This window comes from Talpa europaea, assembly GCF_964194135.1.
Source record: "Talpa europaea genome assembly, chromosome: 10".
Classification (NCBI taxonomy): domain Eukaryota; kingdom Metazoa; phylum Chordata; class Mammalia; order Eulipotyphla; family Talpidae; genus Talpa; species Talpa europaea.
Window position 1 is genome coordinate 66,741,271 of NC_140077.1, and position 14,867 is coordinate 66,756,137.

The 14,867-nt window shown below is 51.3% G+C and overlaps 2 protein-coding genes across 2 annotated transcripts in view; one reads left to right on the forward strand and one right to left on the reverse strand.

Moving 5' to 3' along the window:
• Window positions 1-358: 358 nt before the first annotated feature.
• On the forward strand, window positions 359-7,828 carry LOC311178754 (proline dehydrogenase 1, mitochondrial-like; the record flags this gene model as incomplete). Its single annotated transcript, XM_084245487.1, has 7 exons — window positions 359-508; window positions 1,839-1,931; window positions 2,028-2,174; window positions 2,962-3,137; window positions 4,141-4,239; window positions 7,432-7,520; window positions 7,633-7,828. The coding sequence occupies 7 exons, from the start codon at window positions 359-361 to the stop codon at window positions 7,818-7,820; spliced, it is 942 nt and encodes a 313-aa protein (XP_084101613.1). The 3' UTR covers window positions 7,821-7,828.
• Window positions 7,829-9,220: 1,392 nt separating this feature from the next.
• Window positions 9,221-14,867, reverse strand: part of LOC311178755 (protein DGCR6-like) — a gene marked incomplete at both ends in the record, with an annotated part of 11,568 nt that continues 5,921 nt past the window's right edge. Inside the window, 4 exons of the mRNA XM_084245488.1 lie at window positions 9,221-9,304; window positions 9,688-9,828; window positions 10,573-10,673; window positions 14,776-14,860. Of these exons, the coding sequence (XP_084101614.1) occupies window positions 9,221-9,304; window positions 9,688-9,828; window positions 10,573-10,673; window positions 14,776-14,860 (411 nt within the window). The remainder of the gene's footprint in view (window positions 9,305-9,687; window positions 9,829-10,572; window positions 10,674-14,775; window positions 14,861-14,867) is intronic.

Below are 14,867 nucleotides of genomic sequence, written 5' to 3' on the forward strand. Positions count from 1 at the left end.
ACTTCCCAGTCACCTCTGGCTCTTCCAGGAGCCTTCTGCTGGTTTCAGGCAGTCTTTACTGAAGAAATGTCCCTGTTCTAAAATGGCAATGCAGGACGCGCTCCCTGCACGCCCTGTCTCAGGCACACTCTTCTGCGCACCCAGACTGCCCCAGCTAAGGGTGCCTGCTCCCCCTCTGGGCTTGGACTGCTGGTCAGAAGGGACCTGGCGTGGGCGAACTTAAAATTTGAAAGAGGAGGCCATACTTAGTATTTTATCTATCTTTCAAAACTGAGCACTGTGGTGGGTTTTGTGAGGGGGCTGCTCTTTAGGTTGAATAAGCTGGTTTTGGGCTTGGGACCCCAACAGATTGTAGTGCATGCGAGTAAAGCTGGGAGACAGACTGAGAAGTGTCTGCCCCTGTGCTCACTTAACTTTCTCCTGCAGCACCCTGGACCTTTTGGACTGGAACAGTTTCACTGACATCAGAAATGAGTTCTCCAAGCACCTAGTGGTCCCCAACATGCAGGTGATGCCCCCTTGGCCACTGGACTCCATCTCAGCAGGATGTCTGTCAGGGAAATGCTCCCTTTGCCTACACTGGGCTGGCAGGTGGGGACCCAGAGTGGCTGAGTCTACTGTCCTGGTTCCATGAGACCCCAGTGATCAGGCGGAAAAGAGAGACCCACTAGTGCCCTTGAGTGTGACCAGACCTGTGAGGAGAGGGGTGCCTGAGGGTCCTTCCCCATGTCATCAGTTCTTGCAGGTCAGGTCACCCCAAACCTCAGTGACTGGAAGGCAGGTCTTGCTCAGGATCCCTATAGAGTCTACAGAGAATGGGGCTGGGACATTTTGGAGGGTTCCCATCACACAGCTGGTAGTTGATGCTGGTAGTTGGGCAGGGTTTCCCCAGCCTGTGGCTGACAAGTATCCCTGAAATGCAGGCAGAAACTGTCATCTTTTCCAGCCTCAGAAGTCCCATGGTGTCACTTCTGCCCATTCTATTCATTGAAATTAAGCCATGAGCCAGCCTGTATTCAGGGGCGAAGAATGACACTCTGCCTGTCCCTAAACCCTGTGGGAAGGTAATCAGGAATTGTTTGAAATCACCACCTAAGCTGTGATATGGAGGAGCAGAAGTGTCTTGGTTGCCCTCAAATGCTACCATTCACTAACTTGAACCCTAACCGAGGGCCCAGCCCCAAACTTTGAGCCACTGTTGGCCAATGAAGGGCATGCTCAGGGGCCTGCAGGAGCATGTGGGTAGGGGTCCAGTGCCTGCAAAGTGGGTGCCCCGTGGACACTGAACACCAGCCCAGGAATGACCTTAGCTTCTGGAAGTTCACCACCTGCGGATGGTGTCCCCTTCCCTGCTGCATGTCTGTGTGTTCTGCATGGCTGTCCCTGTTTGCCTGTAATAAAGTTTTTCCTCCAAATCCCTCTCCCTGCCCAAGGACTGAGCCTTTCCAGGTAACTGGATGAATCAAGGGTGACTTCCTTAGCAGCAGAAAGCCCCCCCACCAACCCCTACCAAGGGTACTGGGGAGTTTGTGACACCTTGGGTGCAAGCCTGACCTGAGCCAGTCAGTCCTATAAGTAGCAGCAGTTAGCTGACTGAGGGTCCAGGCATTGTATAGCCTGTGGCCTCAGAGGAGGGGGTACTGACCTTCACACAAACTGGCTGGAGGAGGGGTGGGAGGAGAGGTTTTCCTGGAGACCAGGCTCTGGGTATTGGCAGGCAGAAGTGACCCTCCCACCTCTGCACTTGGGGGTAGGCAATGCCCCTTGGCAGGGGGTTGATGGCCTCTACAGGTACAGTCTGGGGCCCACTGAGGGCTAACCATGTGCTACCCCCTTAGACAGGACAGCTGGAGCCCTTGCTGTCGAAGTTCACAGAAGAGGAAGAGCAGCAGATGATGCGGGTGCTGCAGAGGATGGATACTCTGGCCAAGGTTGATGCACATAGGATTTATGTGGGTTTGTGTATATTGGGATCCTGTCTTACCTGAGCCCTAGACAAACTTGCTCTTCTACCCTACACCTTTCAGAAGGCCACCGAAGCAGGTGTGCGGCTGATGGTAGATGCTGAGCAGACCTACTTCCAGCCAGCCATCAGCCACCTGACGCTGGAAATGCAGCGCAAATTCAATGTGGAGAAGCCACTCATCTTCAACACGTACCAGTGCTACCTTAAGGTATGGAGCTTCCCCACCTGCCACCTCCCCACCTGTCTTCAGACGACTGAGACCTGGGGTCAGTGCCTTGGGGTACAGGATTGAGGGTGGTTGGTGCCAGAGGAGAGGTTTCTGCCTTCTGTACCCTGTCACTAGCTGTGTGCTACTCCTTCTCTGTGCATCGGACTACATACAAAGGTTTTGAAAGGGAGGAGGGAGAGGAGGAACTTTGTTAAAGTCCACTTAATCCCCAAATTTCTAAGGCTTCATGAGTGACCATTTTCTCCTGCCCATTTTCGTGTGGATCTGGTGAAAGCACTGAGCTCTTTGATACTAAGTATTTGCCCAGAATTTTGCATGGAACTTAAGAGGACTCCTAACACCAACCTGGGTTAGGCTGCTCAGAGACTAGCCAGGAGTTTGGAGGATGCAGGGTGGGTAGGACTCAAGTCTGCAGGGGAAGGGGGGGAGTGGGGTAGGTGAGAGGGAAGTCCAGGTGATGCACCTAGCATGCAGCCCCCACCTCCAAGTCAGCCTGAAGAGACTGTGGTTGGTGGTATCTAGTCCGTCCCCACACAGAGTGTCTCCAGTTCAGAGGAAGCTGTGTCCCCTATCCTTTGGGGATAGACATCAAATGGCCTTTCTTCCCCACACCTCCTTTTGAATTCCCTGAGTGTCACAGGTGGGCAGGGGCACCTCCCTCAGCCAGCTGCTGCTAGCTTCAGGAAGCTCATGGGCCTGTGAAGACCCTGGGACGTGCAGGCTGAAGAGGGCCCTTCCTGGATGACTTTTGGTCCTGATCCCACAGGATGCCTATGACAATGTCACTGTGGACTTGGAGCTGGCTTGCCGCGAGGGCTGGTGTTTTGGGGCCAAGCTGGTGCGGGGTGCATACATGGCCCAGGAACGTGCCCGTGCCACAGAGATTGGCTATGAGGATCCCATCAATCCCACATATGAGGCCACCAACGCCATGTATCACAGGTATTCAAGCCTCCATAGTCCCAGAGCTTCAGGCTTCCTGGGGTGAGGTGTGAGTGATTAGTGTGAGGGTTTTGAACTGGGATCAGAAGCTTCCAGTAGGAGCAAGACTTCTGAGCCAGAGCATCCCTCTTCACTGCACTCAGCCTTTTTTGCTTTTTTTAATCTACATACTAGGGATTGTTAGCTGAGCTGTCTGCATCTGCTTTTTCCACTTGTTTATCATGATGATCTTGCCCTGCAGCATGGACAGGCCAGCCTTGTACTTTTTCTCTCTGATGTTTTACATATTGCAAAATCAAAGAGACCCCGGGTGTCCTCTTGCAGACTCCCCCTCCCTCCCTAGCTGTGCCCTACATTTGCATTGTGCACTCAGACCCCACCCTTGGTCTTTTATATAATGCTGGATTTGGCCATCCCCCGCCCCCCCCCCCCGCCTTGCTCCCCCTAGCCTGCAGAGCTGAAGTGTTATCCTAATAGAGTGGGGTGCTTGTGTTTATGTGCCCGTCTCTGTGAGGTTCCTGGTGGTTTGCTAATTAATCGTTACATCAGCAACTCATGGCACAGCCTGTCCAATCTTTTGTACCTATGTGCGAGGACGTAGCTGTTGCATGTACCTGGAAATGGAATTGCTGGATCAGAGAACATGTGCCTTGTGTCCTCATTGTCAGTGTGAAACCGTCAAGTTGTCCTCACTGTCAGTTGCTGTCCTGATGATTTTCCTCCAGCACAGGAGGCCCATTCCCCTGGCCTTTCATTTCCTCTCTGGGCCAGACATACATTCCAGGACCCTTTACGGGACACCCAGTCACCAGCGCTTGGGCATTGTCCTTGCTAGTGTCCTGTAGGTGTCCAGCCCTATGTTCACTTATGAGGTGTAGAGAAGGGACAGGTGTTCCTCCCCAGTCCTGTTGCCATGGGCATTACCTGGGCTCCCTTGCAGCCTCTGACCCTGCAGGACAGCCTGTCCAGGCCCAGACCTTAGCTCAAGCAGCATTCTCTCCAGGTGCCTCAACTATGTCCTGGAGGAGGTGAAGCAGAACGCCAAGGCTGAAGTGATGGTGGCCTCCCACAATGAGGACACAGTGCGTTTCACACTGCACAGGTAGGCACTGCCCCCTGCAGGGCTGTCAAGTGCATCTTGGTTAGGGAAGGGCTCAAGGTGGGCTCCGTGGAAATCTTTGCAGAGGGACCTGACAGGTGTGGTGGGTGTTTTGGGGAGACGGTCTGTGCATGAGTTGGGGATATGGCTTTAGAGCCCCCAGGTCCCCACCTCCCAGACCCAACTGGGATTTATATTAGCACTGCAGGAACAAAATGGCTATTTGTAGTTGCGTTGTTTTTAATTTAAAAGTACATTATTAAGGTTTGAAATTGGAAAAGTAAATTTCACTGGTGATTTAAATAGCTTATTGAAATGTGCAAATGCAGTGTGAAATCATGGAGTCCCTCAGGAGTCCTCTGACATGTCACCTTATTTATAAACAACTCTCAACATTTTAATCTGTTTCTTTTTAAATGCCTGTCTCATGGAGTAAAACTTGATGGAAACCTATCTAGTCAGATGTAGGAATAAGGTGAAGTATAGTTTTTAGTATTGTCATTGTTATTTCATACCTTAATGCAAGCATTGCTACACCAGGGGTTCCATCTCTCTACCTCCCTTCTTCTCCCCCTCCCAAGGGTTTGACCCTGGGTGGCAGCCTTACTGGCTCATCTTTTCCAGGAACAAAGCAGGGGGTCCCCCGAGCCTGGGGCTGGTGGCCAAGTAGGGCTTCCTGAAGCAACAGTGAAGGTGCAGGTAGGGCAGGGTGTAGCCAGGCTGGGCAGCCCAGTGTACTATGTGGAACTGACTGGCCATTCTAAGCTCATTCACGAATGTCACCATGTAGCCTGACTATGATGGTGCTATCCTTTAAGTCTGTGATTCTACTGAACACCATGATTTCTGCCACCCAGCAGTTGCAGCTATAATGGGTGGGACCTCGAGTTCCCAGCTGCCTAGGCCAGTGCAGATTGTTGCATCTCGTTCCCCAGTGCTGGACGGTGGGTGGGTGGGGAGCACAGAGTGCGATGGCTGCTGAGCAGCACCCCGCCTAGGCAGGACTACCTGCCTTTGTTCCATTCACCCAAAGGGACTTGCTCATTTTTCCTCTTGGACTCCTCAATCTTGCAGGTCTCAGGGCCAAGGGTACCTTTTGTGTTCAGCAAAGATTAGGCTGGCATCTTTGACATTTAAAAGGAATACACAATAGAATTGTAACTTTTTTTAAAAAAAAAGATTTATTTATTTATTTATACAAGCACTGGGTACAGTCAGAAGCGCGGGAGGGTGAGAGAATTCACCAGAGCCAGAGCGGGGAGCAGAGCAGGCAGAAGGACTGAAGTACACTGCTGAGGGGAGCGGCGGGCAGCAGGAGAGGTCTGCGCGCCACGCGGGACCCTCCTCCGGTGGCCGGGGAGCAGTCGGGGATCGAACTGGCACTGCAAGAGGCTGTGGGCAGCTTTGCAACCCAGCGCTCAACCGCTGCGCCACCGGGGAGGCCCTAGAATTGTAACTTTTAACACCAAATTTTTAACATCAGGTTCTTAACACCTCTTTTCCTTAGGTTTAGAAATTTTATTCTGAGTTAGAACCTTCATCTAGGTTTGTTCCTTATTGCACCAGGGTTGTCCATTAGAAGTCGTACACACAGAGCCTCCTATATCCATTTCTTGAAGCTCTAATGAGGGGTGGGGTGGGCGGTGGCAGCTGTGTGGAAGATGGCCACCTTCTTAGCTTTCAGTAAGCAATTATGAACTCATTAGCCTTTTGTTCACCACTCACATTTTAAGCTGCAATCAAAGGGTAGTTGACTTAGACACACATTACAGAGAACAAATTTCCAAAGGTCTCATCTGCCATCAGAAGAGCTTCCTTTCTCTCCTGATTTCATAATCTCGCCACTGAGAATGTCTGCCCTCACCATCTAGTTGGGCAGAGGCCCCTCCTTTCTTGGGTGCCAGCTGAATCTCTCCTTCCTCACTGCCTCCAGGGTCTATGCCAGGCTCCCTGAATTCTGCTGTCACTGAGTCACTGACAAGGCTTGTCCCTGCTTCTGATGGCCTTTCTTGGGTCCGCCTGCATCTGTGGTCAGCTGGTGGGCCTGAAATTTCTCATTCATGGCTGGGGCAGCAAAAGGGACTTCGCCATAAGTCTAGTATCTAACGGGTCAGCTCAGGCTTTGTCATGTGGTGGTCTCAGGCTTCCAGAAGCCCTGAGGGAAGGCCTTTGTCCACACCAGTTGTGTTCCCATTGGTCAGTGAGGCCCAGCCCAGATGCCAGGTAGAAAGAATCTGCACCCACGAGAGCATCCCCAGCACTGCTGCTCAGGCATGGTGGAAACCCAGCACTCATGGGGCTCATGTTCTCATGAGGGACAAAGATGCAAAAACTGAAAACCAGGGCCTCCCTGGTGGCGCAGGCAGTTGAGTGCAGCACTGTGAAGCTGTCTGCAGCCTCTGCAGTGCCGGTTCGATCCCTGCCGGCCTCGGAGCAACCCACATGGCAGACCTCTCCTGTCTCACCCGCTGCTCCCCTCAGCAGTGTATTTCGTCAGTCTGCCTGTTCTGTTCCCCTATCTGTCTCTGGTGAATTCTCTCACCCTCCTGTGCATCTGGCCTGTACCCCAGCTCTTGTATAAATAAATCTTTTTTTTTTTTTTTTTTTTTTTTTTTTGTGGGACCCTCGCCGGAGGCCCGGGGAATGAACGGGTGCTGCAGAGGCTGTAGGCAGCCTCGCAGCCCAGCGCTCAACTGCTGCGCCACCAGGGGAAGCCCCGTAAATAAATCTTTAAAAAAAAAAAAAACACACACACACAAAAACCCCTGAAAACCAGGGTGACACTGAATCCCAGTACCGAGGGAAGCAGGGGAAGGGCCTGTGGAACAAGCCTCCTATCGGTTGGGGCTCTCGGAGCTGGGGGTTGGGCTTGAAGGTGTGGTGGGAGGGTTGAGAACTTGCCCAGGGTTGGTGCTGGGTGGGTCTGCCTTCTGGGTTAGGGCATCAGGAATGGAGCCATGGTCGAAGGGCACCGCTAGTCCCTGGAGGGAAAGCAGGAAGAAAAGGAGCCCTAGAGGACTGAGCAAACACAGCAGAAATGGAAAGCTGGCTACCATGGGGCGAGGTGGAAGCAGCAGGGCAGAGGCTATCCTCCCCTATTAGGCAGACAGAGGCTGCAGTGGGTAGATAGAAGTTTGAAGTGGCAGGAGTGGCTCAGAGCCAGCAGAGGGAACCCAGTGCCTTACCTACTCACAGGATGGAGGAGCTAGGCCTGCACCCTGCTGACCGAAAGGTGTACTTTGGACAGCTGCTGGGCATGTGTGATCAGATCAGCTTTCCACTGGGTGAGCAGGGTCTGCCTGGAGGGGGCAAGGGGGGGGTGGAGGTGGTGGTAGGCGGGGAGGGGGAATGTGGGGCCAGAGGGCTGGGACTCACTTCCTCTGCCTGCACGCGCAGGCCAAGCCGGCTTCCCTGTATACAAGTACGTGCCCTATGGCCCAGTGATGGAGGTGCTGCCCTATCTGTCTCGCCGTGCCCTGGAGAACAGTGGAGTCATGAAGGGGGCCTGGCAGGAGCGCCAGCTACTGTGGCAAGAGCTCAAGCGGAGGCTCTGCACAGGCAGTTTCTTCTACCGCCCAGTCTAGTGCCCTCAGGCTACTGACACTACCTACCACCAGGCTCGACCTGCAGATGCCCCTCTGCCCAGGCTGCAGCTTTTCAGGGGTCTCAGGTCAGGACAGGGGCCTGAAAGTGGGGGTTGTAGGAAGCCCCTAGGCTAAAGCCACAACTACAGTTCACCTCAACCTCACAGATTCACTTTTTATATCCAAGACTGTGAGACATGCTCCGCCCCACCTCCCTAACTCTTTTCGGGATGTGGGTAATCAGTTAAGGGCTTAAACTTGCCAGAGCAGAGCTGCTGGAAACTGTACATACCCTGTGTCCAACTCCATACCCTGTGTCCTTGTACCCGAAGCACTGCCTTCCACCAGGGTCTGACTAATGTATCCCAAGCACCAATGTGGACAGTGGCCAGACTGGGGAAGCAGGCTGGTCAATAAATCACTTTTTGCAGCTAAAAGCCCTCCAGTCCATGCTTGCAAAGCTCTTTCCCATGTGAGGAGTGAATGGGATGTCCAGAGCAGTCTCTTCAGTGGGGGTGTGGGGAAGGTGTGTGCAGTTCTGCCACTACTTCCTTGCATTCCAGACCTGACCATGTAGGGTGCTGGACACCTCAACACCCAACTCTGTAAGCTGGGATAAACACAGGGGCCTATGAACTTGGACCACTACACAGGATGCTCTTAGGGGCAAGCACCTTGGGTCTCTTCTTCCTTCAAACACTTCTGCTGTATCTTTCACCCCGGTGACCTACCTCAGGCTCCTACTGTTCTGAGAGGAGCTGCCCCACTCCCATGGCCACATACACATCTGTGCTCTCTCACAGAAAGCACACTGGACATGGTCCTGGGGCTCGGCTGTGCATCCACTGCTGATTTGTCCACAGACCAGGGAGCTATCAAGTGATGCCCTAGCTGGGCCCTTGACAGACACAGAATTGTCACACAAGCCACAGGCAGGCCATACTGAGGCATCTTTATTTCTCTGGGTCACACAGGGCTTGGGCCTTGGAGCTTCTCCCACTTGGGGACTGTATATGCCAAGGGAGGAGCTGTGAACACATGCATAAAGTCTCAGGCTTGGCAGGGGCTAGATGTGCCCAACGGAGGGAGAAGGTGCTATAGACCCTTTAGCCTGCAGTCTGGGGGCAGCCGGCCAGAGGCTGGGCCCACTCTCCCCTCTGTCATGCCATCCTAGAATTTGGACAAACCCAGACTAAGATGGGCAGCAGGCACAGCCAGGGTACACCTGGTCTCTCCTCAGTCTGGTGACCTCTCCTACAGGGAGCTGGGAATATGGTGGTCATGGTCAGAAGTCAGGAAGACAAGCTTCTTTTAACTTTTGGCTGCTTATGGCCACAGTGGGAGAGTGCTGTCTTCCCAGCCACGATGAGCAGTGGGTGACCAACAGGGACCCCACCTGGTCACAGGGTTGCCTTCCCTGCCTGGCAGCCCCTCTGCTGCAGCTTTCGGATGAGTTCCAACAGGTTCATCTGCAGTGTCAGCTCCTGAGATGCAGAAAGCTACTGTGAGGATCAGAATGCTACCTGGTCCCCAGGTAGCAGCCAAAACTCCCTTTTCCCAAGGACACACAGGGCCGACTTCCACTGAGGCCACAACCTGCCAGGAGGGGACTGAACCTGGGACTCTACCCTTAAAGCAGGGCCCACAGCTGCCCTTGCTCAGTGCAGAGACATGTATGAAGAAGAGAGCCTGGGGAGGGTGGGCATGCCTCTGTACTGATTCAGCACAGAAACCCTTCCTAAAGCTTTTCTTACATCACCCTCATATCCTGAGCCTGTGTTTTTGGGGATCAGTCATAAAACCCCAGATGGCACTGGGTATTTGGGGCCCATTGTCACCTATGTCAAGGCATTCTGGGGGCACTGACCTGGGGGTTGGTAGTCACATAGAAGCCAGTGACCCCTGCCTTCTCCAGTGTGCTCTGCTGGTCGGCCACTTTCCTGTCCAGTTCGAGAACAATCTTCTGGTCCATTGCCCGCTGCTCATCATGGATCCGGTGCTCTACTGCCTGTCACCAAGAGACGGTGAGACCAAGAGGGTGTTTGTGAGACTCAGGCCTCCTCCCTAACCCCTCCTCATACATAACTTCCCAGCCAGCCACCTCTTCCAGCCCTCCCCAGCTCCAAGATCACCTATAGCACCATTCTTGCACCCACACGCCACTCCCCTCTGAACTATGTCAAACCCTGCCAAGGGCATCAACTGCCCCACCCAAATTTTCCCCTCCAGGACCTACCAATGTCCTTTGCTGGGTCAGATCTCTCCCAGCTGACAGCTTGGGACCACTATGATCTGGACCAGACACAGGCTTCACCTGTCTGCTGTCAAGTTGGCCACTGTCTTGGGGCTTTTATGATGCCACTACCCACTGGGGCTGCTGACAGACCCCAGCTTTGTGCCTCCTCCCTGCACACCTAGCTTGGGCTCTTTTGACACATCTCTGAGCAACCCCAACACCTGTAGCTTCTTGCTTATAGGTGGGTTTCCCAGCTATCCCTGAGCAGCCTGGGCAAGGATGTGTCCCTGCCGGTTGGCCCTGTCACCTCACTACTGCTCTTATACCCCCAAGCCATGGGCACAATAGTGCCCACTTAGCCTCTACCTAACCTACAAGGAGCCACAGTTGCAAGGAGCAGGTCTTCATTCTACCCATCCTAGAACATCCCAATCCCCTACAACAAAGAGCCACAAGCAAGGACTCAGAGGCCCAGAGCAGCCACCAGCTCTCAGGCCACCCTGCCCATACCCCTACCTCCAGCTCCCGCTGCTGAGCAGCCTGCAGCATGGGCAAGTTGTGGGGCCGGCAGGCCTGCTGGGCTTCCTGGTGCTTCTGCCGCAGCGCCTGCCTGAGCACTGGGAGGGGATGAGACCAGAGAACCCCTCAGCATGCGGTGGGGGCTGGTGAAATCCTCCCACCTCATTGCGTGCCCAGTTTTCCCACCAGAGTGGAGAGGCATAGGCGCAGATGTGTGGGAAGGCCCATCTGAAGACTATAGCCAGTCCTGAGGTCCAAGGGAATACCTAGCACGACTAGCTAGCTCAGTCTTGGCTCTCACCCAGGACAGGGCCCTTCTCTAGCAGCCAGTCTCCAGGGGATTAGGGAAGGCACAGAGTGTGCTGGAAGGAGAGCAGGCTAGCATGGGTGTGGGGTCAGAGCTGCAGCCCAGGCTGAGGAGACCAATTAGGGTGCTGGAGGTACCCGGGCTCAGACGGCCACAGGCCAGCAGTCCTGGGTGTGACCTGCTTTACCATCCATGAGCTATCCACTGAGGTGTGAGGAGACTACCCAGGCAAAGCCCTGGAAAGGAGAGGGATTTCTCTGCCCGATCATGGCATGGTTCTGCAATCACTCCCCGATTGAGACCTGTCCTTCAGAGTGGGCAGAGCCACCCTGCTCCTTCCCCAGCTCCCAGACACATGGCAGCAGGATAGGCACAGATTTTGGAGGGCCAAGGACAGGAGGTGCCAGCAGAGACCTTGTGCTGGGGAATCTCTGTTGCTTTGAGAGGGACTTCCACACCCACTAAGCAGTGGTCCTATGGTCTCTGTTAAAGTGCCAAAACCACGAGCATGTGCAAAACTGTCCAGTCTGATTTGACTGGGCAGAGGAAAAAGATGTTATGGTATGGAAAGATCACAGCCACAACACAGAATACTCAACATTATGCAGCTCAATTCCTGTGGAAAACATCAGCCCTCACTCTGTTCTAAGAAAAGACATTATTGCTTTTCCCAGGAGGGTCCCCCACCAGGAGTTTGGTACCTGCTGAGCCCACGGCCTTTACTAGGCTCCTATTTCTTGGAAATTCTGTGCATACCTTGACAATTATCACATTAAATGAGTTTGAGACCAAAAGCCACCCTTGAGACATCTCCACAGGAACAAAGACACACCATGGAGGCAGGATTCAAGGAAAGAAATGTCATCTCTTGAGCTCGGTTTTGGTTTATCAAACATTGCTACAAATCCCAGATCAACTCCCAGATTCTACTGGGGGAGCAACCAGAGGTAGGAAGAGAACTGCATTACCCTTATGCCTGTAGTCATGACCTGCAAATCAGAGCAGAGGAGAAGCAGGAAAACAACACAGGGCACTGGGGGCACCAAAAGCTGCTATAACCTTCCAAAGGACAAGTATCAAAGTATCTAGAGTTATTAAAAAAAAACAAAACTTCCCACTGATTTCCCTGCCCCAAAGCTCCTAAAAATGGAGCTTTCATATGATCCAGCAATCCCACTCCTAGGAATCTACCCAAAGGACATAAAAACATTAATTCAAAAGGACACCTGCACCCCTATGTTTATTGCAGCACTATTTACAATAGGTAAGCTATGGAAACAACCCAAATGCCCCCAAAATAGATGACTGGATCAAGAAGATCTGGTATATATACACAATGGAGTATTACTCAGCAAGCCAAAAAGATAAACTCATGTCATTTGCAGGAACATGGAGCATGAGCTCAGTGAAATAAGCCAGAAGGAAAAAGAAAAATATCAGATGGTTTCACTTACAGGAGGAATGTAGAGGATCCAAATAAGGGATCAGGGGGAAAAAAGGTAATTATAATAAAGTAAAAATCAAAATCAACAAGCAACTATAAGCCAGAGACATTCTGCAAGGGGGGAGAAGGGAGCAGTATCAAAACAGGGGAGGGAGGACCATGGTGAAGGGACCATGGTGAAGGTTCACGAGTGAACGGGTGGTGGGAATTTCATGGGGACTATAACCGAGATGAAAATGCATACATTGTACAAAAATGAAAAATGATGGGAAAACTATATAAAATAATCAAAACAAAACACCTCCGCACTGAAAGAAACCAGGGCCCTGCAGAGAAATGGCTAGTTTCCCCTTAAAAAAAATTATTATGAATGCTTTTATTTGTTCCCCAGGCTACTAACCTCTGTGGCTATAGATTACCAAAAGGTGAGTAAGTGCTGCTTATTGACAGCAAGAATCAGTGGCATTATCACACTGCTGGCATTTGGCAGATTCAAATAAACAGCAAGGCAGAGAAGTTGGAAAGCCTTAAAGAGAGGCAATGTGGAAAGCTCATCTTGATGGGAGGTTGATGGTGTGAGAAAGTTGGAGGCAGGGAAAGAACAAGAAAAGATGAGCCTGACAGCCTCTTCTACCAGAAAGGAGAGACGCATCCTTAAAGAAAGAAAGGAACATATCAAAAGGACAATAGCAGCCAGCCTGGAGTTCTTACCCTGGTTAAATGTGGCACAATCGAAGCATTAAAAAAGAATCAAAAACTATGTACACTGATTTGTGACCTTACGCATTTTATACTTCAATAAAAATGTTTACAAAGGCAACCACCCAAACATTTAGGGAAGAAGTAATATCAGTTCTACAAACTAATCTGGAAAACTGATGAGGAAAAAATACTTGCCAACTCATCCTGTGAGGTCAGCATTACCCTGATACCCAAACCCTGCAAAGACCTCAAAGGAAAACTACAGACTGATGCCTATCATGAATACAGAGGCAAAGATTAAGATTTTAGCAAATAAATTACAATGTATATAAAATGGATAATACATACCAAGTACAATTGATCCCAGGAATGCAGTTTATACCAGGAATTAAAGAATGTATTCGTATTCACCTTAGTAACAGAAAAGCCAGATGACCATCTTAATAGACACAGAAAAGGGATTCGACAAAACCCAACATTGATGCCTGGTAGAAACATATTCATCCTGAAGCAGATAGACATTGCCCTCTTGGGAAGGGACCTTACATCGATAAGATAAAATTTCGGCTACAAATGTTTAACCTGCATAATCATCAGGCTGTTCAGTTTATAGGAAAGAGGTTGGATAGATTAAATTACAGCACGAGGAAGCAATTCAACAGACAATGGGGATATGCTATAGGTAGAAACCTCTGGACTCTTCAAAAACAGAGATCAAAATAACCAGTTATAACCCATGCATGTACACTGCATTCTTATAAAGTATTAGATAATTTGAGACAAGTTAGGTAATGTGACCACGGATTGACAGTCACAAGACACCCTGGAAAGGTTAATTGCTCAGGAGGCTATCCACTGCGATTATGCAGGTGGTTGTTCTAGAGCACTGATTCTCAATCCTGGGCCATGGGTGACTGGAGAGATTTTCCCTTGTCATAACTGGGGGCGGTGTTCCCTATCTAGTATATAGAAACCAGAGATGCGCTAAACATCATACAATGCACATGAACGCTAATCTAGTCACAGATATTAACAGTGTGGTGGGTGAAAACCCTGGTAAAATACTGGAAACTTGAAAAGCCCTATAGTGTGGTGTATATTTAAGAATATAAAGAACTTTGGCAAAATGTTAACTATTGAACCTAGGAGATTCAATAGAATTTTTAAAATAAGGATTTGTGGGAACCAAAAAATTAACAAAGGTGGGGCAGGGAGATCTGCCTAGCATACCTGCAGGAATATGCTCCGGAGTGGAGACCCTTGGGAGGTGGCCAACGAAACTTTGGCTGGGAGTGTGGCTCACATGGGAAAGTTTTCAGGTCCTGTGCACACAGTGTGTGGGCTGTCCATGCACTGCTGGTGTGGGGCTCTGTGTAGCCAGAGAGGGAACTGAACATAAAGGGCAATGCAGAGTTGACAACACTCTGGGGCATCACAGGTTAACCAAGCACTACACCACCAGAATCTTCTGTGGGATTACCAAGCACAGAGGCCTTGGGCCATCCTGCCTCAATGGCGTGCAAGCACACGGGAGCCCAAGCATGGTGTTATGCTAAAGGGAACTGTGCAACAAACAAAACCGGCCAGACCCATTTGTCATCAAAATAGCGCCACCGAACGACTCTCGGCGTCCTTATCTGTTCAATTTAAAGGATTTCTTTCGAGCGACGACCAGGGAAAAGCACAACCGGCACCGAGGCCTTTGACTCCCCGGGGAAGGGGTTTGCGTCCCGCCGGCCCCGCGCACCTCGGTGATCGTTCTGCAGACGGAGACGCTGGTTGTACAGGCTCTTCTCGGTGAGGTGCTGGATCTCCAGTAGTCCTTGCACGATCTCGAAC